Raw genomic sequence first — 10,184 nt, forward strand, 5'->3', positions numbered from 1 at the left:
AAACCTCAAACAAATTAAGTTTAAAATCATATATGATCAAGGAAATCAACAATCTTCACATTTCAGAAACTGGAAGCAGCTTTAAATGTGACTAAAATAATGATAAAACAATCAATTCTCTAATCATTGACTAACTGATGAATCACTGCAGCTCCAATATATTGTTGCATTTGACAACCCACTACAGCAACTACAGAATAAAAGCACTAACCAGACTGATGACAGATTTCAAACATGCTAAATATATGAAGAGTAGTATCATTTAAACTCACATGATTATCAGCCATGAGAACACATTCAGATTTATATTGATGTAAGGTATATAAATGTAAGTACAGTTTGAATCAGTGCAATATTATTTTCACACATCAATGGACCACTGAACTTCTCAGCTTCTAAAATGTAAAGCCTCATTTAGAAACTACACAAGTACATATAATGGTCAGGGATCAACATGAACCTGTCTTCTCTGTTTGACTTTAATCAACTCTGCAGTGGATCCAAGTCCATAAAGAAAAAGTCCAGCATAGAGCGGCTGAGTGAATGTGGTCTGGACTCTGTGGAGGAGAGTCATGGTTTCAGAGACGCTGTAGAAAGACAGAATACCTGCTCTGTGATCCAGGTACACTCCTACTCTGGAAGACCGAGGACCTGAGAGGACAGTTCGGACTTTGTTGTGTCGAAATTTAAAACTTCCTGTGACCCAATATAATGCCCAAGATTTGTCATTGAATCCAAATACACATTCATCGATGCACCCTGCTCTGCTGATATTCTTGTATGCGACTGCTACACGAACTCCTCCTCCTCTCCACTCCACCTCCCAGTAACAACGTCCAGTCAGACTCTCTCTACTCAGGACCTGAAAACATCCAGTGAATCTGTCTGGATGATCAGAATAAGACTGTTGTTGTTTCATTCTTGTTACTTTTCTGTTCCCCTCAGATAATAACAGATGTGTGTTTGCTGTGTTTGGATCCAGTGTGATTTCATGTGAATATTTTAAGAATCCAGCTCTGGTCTTTGGCTCTGCTGGTGACAGTAAAACATCCTCTTCAGTGACTGTCAGTGAGATGTTTGTCCATTCCTCTCTCAGAATGTCCTGTAGTTTATCTCTGGTCTCTGACACAGCTGCTGTCACATCCTCAAAGTAGCTCAGAGGACGAATATTGATGCTGGATGAGTGTGTAGACTCACTGAGTGCTGACAGTGAGGGGTAGTTGTGTAGAAACTGGTTGTGATCCTCTGTGTGTGAGAGCTGCTCCAGCTCGCCGTCTTTCCTCTTCAGCTCAGCGATCTCCTGCTCCAGCTTCTCCTGAAGCTCTTTGACTCGACTCACTTCAGTTTCCTGCTGGGATCTGACCTGCTGCTTCACATCAGAGCTTCTTTTCTGGATGAGACGGATCAGCTCAGTGAACATCTTCTCACTGTCCTCCACTGCTTTATCAGCAGAGCCATTGATGGCCTCCACCTCCTGTTGAAGCAGCTTCACATCTTTCTCTCGCTCCTGGATTCTCTGCTGGATGTTTAGTCGTCTCACCTCGAGCTCCTTCTGCTTCTCAGTCCTTTCTGCTGCAGCTGGGACTGTTTCATGGCCTTTATGTTCATCCATTGTGCAGAGATAACAGATACTCTGCTGATCAGTATGACAGAAAATCTTCATCACCTCATCATGACGAGAGCAGATGTTCTCCTGGAGCTTCACAGAAGTTTTAACCAGCATATGCTTTTTAAAAGTTTGAGATTCATAGTGAGGTTGGAGGTGTTTCTCACAGTAAGAGGCCAGACAGACTAAACAGGACTTGATGGCTTTCAGCTTCCTCCCAGTGCAGACATCACAGGCCACATCTTCAGGTCCAGCATAGCAGTGATCAGCTGGAGCAGCTTGGAGTCCAGTCTTCTTCAGCTGCTCCACTAAAGCTGCTAACATGATGTTTTTCTCCAGGACAGGCCTCGGTGTGAAAGTCTTCCTGCACTGAGGGCAGCTGTGGATTCCCTTCCTGTCCTCTTCATCCCAGAAGCTTTTAATACAGTTCCTGCAGTAGCTGTGTCCACAGGTTGTAGTCACCGGATCCTTCAGTAGATCCAAACAGATGGAACAAGAGAAGGTTTCTCGGTCCAGCTGAACTCCTTTCTGCGCCATTTCTCCTCTCAGTGTCAGTGACTGTGTGAGTTTCTCTTCCTTATAACTGAAACTAGTCTGAGCTCTGATCTCAACAACATGTTTCTGCAGTGAATGGAGCCTGTCAGCTCTTACACGTCACCAAATGTTGGTTACACCCATCTTCAAACTGCAGATCTGAAGGGGAGGGAACGAGGAAACATGTGGACAGAGAGGAGGTGCTGTGTTTACAGTTTTTTCTGATTGCTTAAGCCCTTTTTTTGCAACTATTGGCTAATTTTGCAAAACTCTTCACACAAATAAGAAAACCTGTCACCCAATCATCAAAACATTGTAGTTCTCTTGCAAAAGCAAACACAGCTAGATTAACTCTTCACACCTTCGTAAAAATGGTGTTTCCGTATCAAACAGTACACACAAGCCATCATCTACTAAGCACACAATGCGCCAACTGCGCACTGATGGTATGAATACAAAACACATCTGGCTTTTGCTTTCTCTGTGCACAAGGTAGGCTATGTCAGTTTGAGCTCATACTTCTGTCATAGATCCATAAGCATAGAGGGATCCAAACTTCAAGTACTGGTGTTTATTCAAACACATCAAAACAAACACAAGTGTTTATTTCTAAGTATAGGATTATTTGCAATCGCCATAATGAGTATATGGGTTACTTGGTCTGCAGTGAACATGCTTCCTCTGCCCCAGCATCTGGTCATCTAGCAATTCCGTAAAGTAACAATTTCAGTATTTTTACATCAATGGTATTGGTGTGTTTCTCATTGGCATACGGCAGTGCTACAAATCTTTGTGCGAAGTGACTGTACTAACCAATTCTCATTTCAAGATGTCCTTATGATGCTTGCTACAGTGTAGCGGCTCGAGTTAGGCTGGACCTGTTGGCCAGCTTCCCTCAGGGTCATTCCACGGTTGATGACATGGTCCACTATTGTAGCTCTGATGTCATCAGCAATTCTATTTCTTACTCTTCCTACCCTTCCTCTCCCCCCTCCTCGTCTTCCTCTCCCCCCTCCTCGTCTTCCTCTTGCTCCTCCTTGTCCTTGTCGTCCTCTTCATCCTACTTCTTCACCTCCACGTCCTCTTCCTCGGCCTCCTCTACTTCTCACTCTTCCTGCTCCCTCCATTGTACTCCGCACACACAGCTTACCTGTATTATAGTGCTTAGGCTGATTGCAAAGTGAACTAATTATCTAAAAAAGTTTTCACATGTGAAAGTGTGCCAGACAGTTGGCAAATTAGTGTTAATGATAGCCATACATGTGTATGCTTTTGCTAGGAGTGTGTTGGAAATTTGGTAATTGAGTGTTGTGCAGTGAATTGCGCCTACAGTTTTGCAAAGTGTGTGTTACAAAATTGCAAACTGAGTGCAAAGCAGTTTTTGTGCTTTTAGTTTTGCAAACTCAGTGAGTGGTTTTGCTATAAGTCTGAATAGTTTTAGAGATTGTGCTACAGGAATCAGAGTTAGGGTTTAAGCAATCAGAAAAAACTGTAAAACAAACACAAGTGTTTATTTCCAAGTTTAGGATTATTTGCAACCACCATAATGACTATATGGGTTACTTGGTCTGCAGTGAACATGCTTCCTCTGCCCCCTCCTCGTCTTCCTCTTGCTCCTCCTTGTTCTTGTCGTCCTCTTCATCCTACTTCTTCACCTCCACATCCTCTTCCTCGGCCTCCTCTACTTCTCACTCTTTCTGCTCCCTCCATTGTACTCCGCACACACAGCTTACCTGTATTGTAGTGCTTAGGCTGATTGCAAAGTGAACTAATTATCTAAAAAAGTTTTCACATGTGAAAGTGTGCCAGACAGTTGGCAAATTAGTGTTAATGATAGCCATACATGTGTATACTTTTGCTAGGAGTGTGTTGGAAATTTGGAAATTGAGTGTTGTGGAGTGAATTGCGCCTACAGTTTTGCAAAGTGTGTGTTACGAAATTGCAAACTGAGTGCAAAGCAGTTTTTGTGCTTTTAGTTTTGCAAACTCAGTGAGTGGTTTTGCTATAAGTCTGAATAGTTTTAGAAATTGTGCTACAGGAATCACAGTTAGGGTTTAAGCATTCAGAAAAAACTGTAAGAGCAGGAAGAAGAGGGAGGTTATCAGGCTGTGCTTCACTCCAGGAAGAGGAGCAGTTTGAGAGCGATACTGTGTTTTTAACCATTTTATTTACTGCTCACGTCAACTTTTAAACTTGTTAACACTTTCTTCTATATAAATAAACTTCAGTTTAGAAATGTCAGAGTTCTCACTGAAGTTAACGAACAGTCCTTCAGTTTCAGTCAATGCAGGAGGATAATGATCCGAAACCTCCACCTTTTTTATATACAGGCTCATCTTCTAGCTGTGAGTCCTGAGAAATGCCTCAAAAAATAAGACAAGTGAACTTCAAGGGTCTATAATGCTGCTCTTTAAGTTCATACTATGAAGGTAACGTTTTGTATAGCTTCATTAAATATGGTGCAACAAAAAAATTTAGATTTTGTCTTAGTCTCTGTCTCAGTGTCTGTCTCTTTGTGCATTTAAACACTTAGTTAGGAGTAAATGTGGATTTCCTGTGGCAAACATGAATGTCAGTTCCTCGGTTTATGAAGGTCACCTTTAACTATGACAGTGCTGAGATACGGACCTCCTGTGAAGTTGTCACTAGTGATGAGCAAAGCGAGACTTTGTGAAACATTTGAAGTCTTTGTGCTTGTATTGATGATTCCAAACAATCTGAAACCATCTCCACAGTGGCACCTGCTGGACAATTTGGCTATTGTCACGTCTTGATCACATTCTGTGAAATGGTGACACAGACAAGTTCTGCACAACTTCAAACAAAACCACTTATTATACCAGACCATCAACAACTGTGATCATCACATGTTTTGGAGAAATCCTCAAACAAACAAGGCACCTTGGCTCCTATTGGATAGTGAAAGTGAGGAAAGTGCAGAAGAGGGGGGGGGCAAATGACTTTTCCTATTGATGTTATTTAATTATTTCCTGTTGATGGTCTTTTTATTAATAAATATGTTGTTAAAATATTTTTTTTAGCAGTTGGGTAATTAGTGGTACGATAGAGTACTAAGGTCACATTAATGAAAGGAAAAAAATGAGTCCATTTTGAGATTAAACTTGAAATAGTGTTTTGAGAAAAATCGAAATGTGGAGATTACAGTTGTTGTTTCTAGCCAGACAAATGCCACAGCAGCTATACCCTCACAAAATGCCTCAGAGAAACAAATCAATCAGCTGGCTTATCGTGTCTTGTGATACAACATGCATCCTCTTCATTTCACGAGGGTGTAACCATCGATATCCTTGCTTCAGTCCATTCCCAGACATTTCATTTTATACAAATCCAGCCAACACATTTGTGTCTTTTTCCCCCCTTCTTACATGATGCAGAAAGAGGCATTTATGTGGCCTCTACTAATTTATATTTTATATATTAATCACAGTCGAAATGTGTGTGTGTGTGTGTGTCCTCCCATGGGCGCTTAAGTTAATTTGCCAAGTTTGCAAGTTAGCAACTAAGGAAGAACAAACTTGGAGTATTTGATGTTGAGTAACAGCTCTTGTCTTTTGTGGCTCACTTTGTTGCTGCTGCAGCAGTGGGTGTGACATGAACTCTGCCTCATGTGTTCAGAGAGCTGCACACATTACCAAACTTGAAGGAGCTGTGTATGTGTGCTTTGCTTTCATTTGTGTTTCCACCTCTGGCCACAGTAACCCACTGTGTTCACTTTTCCGTTTCTGTTACATTTCATGAGTGTGTTTTAACACAGAATAAAAACCAAATCTGAGCTTGTAAAACTGTTTCTGTTCAGTCAAGAAACACAGACTGGAGGTCATCTATAAGTCAGACTGTTTTTACTGATTATGAACTGAAGAGAGATGTCTCCACAGCGTCCAGTTAGCCATAAGCTGCTCTTCTTGTATCAGCAGTACTAGAAGCTACATTTGGATCAACACAGACTAATAAATGGATCCAGAACCATCCAGATCAGTTGTTGTGAAAACTGGTCACATAGTGGTTGTTAGGTATTTTAGCACCATGGGAGCATTTACTGGATATTGTTTTATAGTGACATTATGCAGGAAAACTCTGTCATTCAATAAGGCCCCTTTGTTTTAGTTATTTTTCTCTTTGACCCAAGAATTGATGTGTGAGAATCACAGGCTGGTACAAGGTTGAAATACCACAGAGATCACTCCCTCAGCTACATTAGTTTCTTAATCTTTTAGACGCCTGTTGAAGGCCAAATGGTTTGTTTCAGATTTCACTAATGAAAGAACTCTTTGTTTTGTGCCTTGAAAATATGTTGCTGAGATAATCACAATTTTAGCTGAACTGATACACTACACAAAGGATGCTTCTTCATCCAAGGGCAGGAAGACGCTGCCTTATCTTGGTCTGTACTGGTTTAAACTGATAAATCTGCTGTCTCATGAATTTTACCCTCTATATAAACTGTTGTACTTGTGAATAAAGTTGAGTCAATTTGGGAAGACAATCTGAAGCAGTCTCTGTTTTCTTGTTCTCCCAAGCTGCTCCCGAGCTCGTACTAACACGCTGAATGGCATGCTTGAATATTACTTGAGAATATATTTGACTGTGTTACAGACTAAGGGACATTCTCTGCTGATAGGTGAAGGTACATTCTCTGCTGATAGACGTCCACGCCTCGAAGGAAGTCGATCCACGGATTAGGCCCTGGAAACCGTTTCCTTCAGTGGTGATATTGCATTTCTCCATGAACTAATTGTACTGAAATGTTACTTAATTTGCATAACAAAGAGAGAGACACAAATTTATAGTTATGCCATGTAAAAAATTAAAGACGCCTAAACACAAAATATTTAGAGCCTGCAGCTCTCATCATCACAAAGTCTAACCAACAACGTCTAAAATGTCTAAATTATATGTTCCAAAGATTTCATCCATCAGTGTAAGCATGATTAAAATGTGTATAATGCAACAGATTTAGTAATAGATGATAGTAATGCAACAGATTTAAAAATACAGTTCCTCTTTCCTCAGCACTAAAAGTCCTGTGGGTATTTAAACTGTAGTATATAAGTAACAACTGATATCTGCTCTTTAAAAAAAGGCACCAAAGACAATAAGATGATAAAAAAAAATTCAGGAGAATCAGTCTAATCCAACATCTCTGGACTGAAAAACAAACTAATATATGTACGAGACAGTTACCTGATATACTAAGTGAGGAAAAGTATGAAACACCAATGTGAGAATATTTCTCTGCACAGTAAGTTCATTATTGTGAGTCAGCACAGAGGTGGATACTAGAGTCAGGCTTCACCCTAAACCCAGCATATACAGGTTCAGTGAAGGTGGTGTTGAAGGTGTGCAGGTGGATCAGTTTATCAGAGGAGACACTGTAGAAGGACAGAGTTCCTGCAGAACAGTCCACATACACTGCTACTTTGTGACAGAGAGCTGAGGGGAGAAGAGGGATGGCTCTTAAATCAAATTTGTGACCTGCATAGTAACCCTTATCATCACTGCAGTTGAGACTCCAGGATTGATGAGTCCTTCCAAACCTGCTTTCATCACCATCTCCTCTCCTTCTGATTCCTCCATAAGCTACAGCAACATGAACCTCTCCACTCCACTCAACCTCCCAGTAACAGCGACCACTTAGACTGTTGGTACACAGCAGCTGAGGCCACTGATCAAACCTATGATCATGATGAGGATACAGCTGGTCTTCTTTCACATGTGTCACCTCCTTCTTGTCGTCAGACAGTTTGAGGTTCCTGTGTGCTGTGTTTGGATCCAGCGTCAGATCACATAAATCTACAAGGAACCGTGACAAAAAATGTAGAACAGTACAAGATTGTGTGAATGCAGCTCATAAATGAAAAATACTTACATTTCCTTAGACCTGGTCTCATCCACTGGACTCCTTGAGGCTCCACACTGAAATGAGCACATTATCTTTTAGTGTGCAGACGTGGCCTTTATATTCTCTGATTCATCTTTTCTAGAGAAATAACCTTGTGCTTTATTTGATCTCTTAATAAAGTCAAACAGATAATACAGTTCTAAGGTTTTATGTATCAAAGCACAATTAAAAAAAAAAAAAATCATCTGGTCCGTACCAGGTTCTTAAATTACCTGAATACAACCTGACAGTGAAGTGTATTAGACATGTAAAAAAGGTTAAAATAATATATAAATATCTGTGTGCACACAGTGCACAGGAATTGAACAACTTAAGAGGAATCGCTTTATGATAGGCTCCAGCGCCCCCCGCGACCCTGAAAAGGATAAGCGGAAGCGAATGGATGGATGGATGGATGGAATCGCTTTATGAAGAATTCTAACTTTTCACATGACTGTATCAGCTCTGCATGAAATAACAAATACTTGCTTTACTTTTATTTGACACCAGGAAAGTCAAAGTCCTGTTTCAAAGCTTACAGTGGTTCTGCATTTATTGGCATAAAAGCACACAGTAAGCTCCAGACTGAGAATAAATCTGGGAACCAAATCTGACCCAAAACATTGGCAAGGGGTGACAATGAATCTGGTACGGAGGGGGGACAATGAAACAAAAGTGTTACAGTTTCTCAACCAGGTGAACTAAAACTAAAACTTCCGGTATGATGGCGCCTGTGTTTGGCTCTGCCGCTGCAGGGTGCAGTTTGTCGCGCTCTACTACTGTTGTGTTATTTTTTTCTGCTCTACTGTTCTCATTCAGTTTTAATGATGTATTTGCTGCCCTGGTGTATGATCGCCTGGCTTTGCTATCCATCCGATCCTCTATGATGCCTCACGATGTCTCGTCATCCTCTGGCATTTTTCACCCTCCTCCATTAACTGGATCCTCGTCAGGGGATTTCGGTGGTTCCTCTAGACCACGGAGAAGGAGAGGGAGAAGAGGAGGTTTTCAGGTAAAGCTCAGGCTTTACTGGTGGCGTGGTTTGGCTGATAAGCGACGTTGAGCGTGCGTTGTCTCCTGTGTTTAGAAAAGCTCCATGGAGGGGGACTTGTTTTCCACGGCCTTGTTTGCATACGCTGGGCCCGGCTCTTTGTGACCAGGATGATGTATTTTGGACACAGCGTTTGGAGTTTTGGGATGTTTGGGGTTTTTTTTTCTGGTTTGTACTTTCGATTATTCTTGTTTTCATGATTATATATTCTGTATTGGTTTCATACTTTCTTGCAGCAGCATTTCAGCAACCTCTAAACTCAGTCTGAGTCTTTCTCCTGTTGTTTATGAGACGTTTCCACCAGAAGCGTCAGTGGGAATAACGGAGCAGGAGGGAAAGTCTTTGTGGGTCATTCATCATCATGTAAATATGATGAGGATATTGTGTGTTCAAATTCAGCTGTCTAAGTGTGTGGTGAGTTCATTGAGAGAACGTGTGTCCAGCTTGTATTCCTGTGTATATATTGTCTGTGTTTCACTCTGCTTGTTGTTGCCCCCTCCCTCTTGGTGCATGTAATCTCTGTTAGCCTGTTTGGTATTACAGTTTTTTCTGAATGCTTAAACCCAAACTGTGATTCCTGTAGCACAATTCCTAAAACTATTCAGACTTATAGCAAAACCACTCACTGAGTTTGCAAAACTAAAAGCACAAAAACTGCTTTGCACTCAGTTTGCAATTTCGTAACACACACTTTGCAAAACTGTAGGCGCAATTCACTGCACAACACTCAATTACCAAATTTCCAACACACTCCTAGCAAAAGTATACACATGTATGGCTATCATTACAGTTTTTTCTGATTGCTTAAGCACATTTTTTGTAACTATTGGCTAATTTTGCAAAACTCTTCACACAAATAAGAAAACCTGTCACCCAATAATCAAAACATTGTAGTTCTCTTGCAAAAGCAAACACAGCTAGATTAACTCTTCACACCTTCGTAAAAATGGTGTTTCCGTAACAACCAGTACACACAAGCCATCATCTACTAAGCACACAATGCGCCAACTGCACACTGATGGTATGAATACAAAACACATCTGGCTTTTGCTTTCTCTGTGCACAAGGTAGGCTATGTCAGTTTGAGCTCATAC

At 41.0% G+C, this 10,184-nt stretch overlaps 1 protein-coding gene across 1 annotated transcript; it reads right to left on the reverse strand.

The window, feature by feature from the left end:
- Positions 1-268: 268 nt before the first annotated feature.
- On the reverse strand, positions 269-2,254 carry LOC113018192 (tripartite motif-containing protein 16-like). Its single transcript, XM_026161255.1, has one exon. It carries the CDS (start codon positions 2,141-2,143, stop codon positions 443-445), a length of 1,701 nt encoding a protein of 566 aa, XP_026017040.1. The 5' UTR covers positions 2,144-2,254; the 3' UTR covers positions 269-442.
- Between the last annotated feature and the right edge of the window lie 7,930 nt (positions 2,255-10,184).

This window comes from Astatotilapia calliptera, unplaced genomic scaffold (assembly GCF_900246225.1).
Source record: "Astatotilapia calliptera unplaced genomic scaffold, fAstCal1.2 U_scaffold_5, whole genome shotgun sequence".
Lineage (NCBI taxonomy): Eukaryota > Metazoa > Chordata > Actinopteri > Cichliformes > Cichlidae > Astatotilapia > Astatotilapia calliptera.